This window comes from Aspergillus glaucus (genome assembly GCF_001890805.1).
Source record: "Aspergillus glaucus CBS 516.65 unplaced genomic scaffold ASPGLscaffold_13, whole genome shotgun sequence".
NCBI lineage: Eukaryota > Fungi > Ascomycota > Eurotiomycetes > Eurotiales > Aspergillaceae > Aspergillus > Aspergillus glaucus.
Genome location: NW_019170465.1, coordinates 1 through 510, shown reverse-complemented (window position 1 = coordinate 510; position 510 = coordinate 1). Strand labels below are relative to the sequence as shown.

Genomic DNA, 510 nt, shown 5'->3' with positions numbered 1-510 from the left:
GGCTCTGGCTCTGGCTCTGGCTCTGGCTCTGGCTCTGGCTCTGGCTCTGGCTCTGGCTGTGGCTCTGGCTGTGGCTCTGGCTCTTCTACTACTGGCTCCGGCTCTGGTTCAGGCTCAGGCTCAGGCTCAGGTTGAGGTTCAGACACCAATATCCATTCCATCTCGCTTGACGGGGCGCCTGGAACATCAAAATCAGCACCCAAGAGAAACACGTCTTTTTCACGCGTCAATCGACCGATAGGGGCCTTCTGGCACCTATAAACCACCATGGAGGCTCTGAGACCCCGTGGTGGTGGTATATCACACGCGTCACCCCCCGGAGTGGGCAACGTGGCCTCCCAATTCGCGGAAACACAAGATATGCCAGTCACCCCAACGCCAACCCGCTGGCGATCTGGGAACGCGATGCAACCTGGAATTAATGAAGGCAGCATGGAGAGTATGAGCGTGGATGAAAATGAAGGCCAGGAGCGCGGGCGACCTGGGGGATCCAGCCGGGGCCCCAGCCGG

The 510-nt window shown here is 59.6% G+C and overlaps 1 protein-coding gene across 1 annotated transcript; it reads left to right on the top strand.

The window, feature by feature from the left end:
• Positions 1-267: 267 nt before the first annotated feature.
• ASPGLDRAFT_36405 (uncharacterized protein) lies at positions 268-439 on the top strand (the record flags this gene model as incomplete). The annotated part of the gene is made up of 1 exon (XM_022544685.1): positions 268-439. A coding segment is annotated over one exon (172 nt), but the record flags the coding sequence as incomplete, so codon positions are not given.
• Between the last annotated feature and the right edge of the window lie 71 nt (positions 440-510).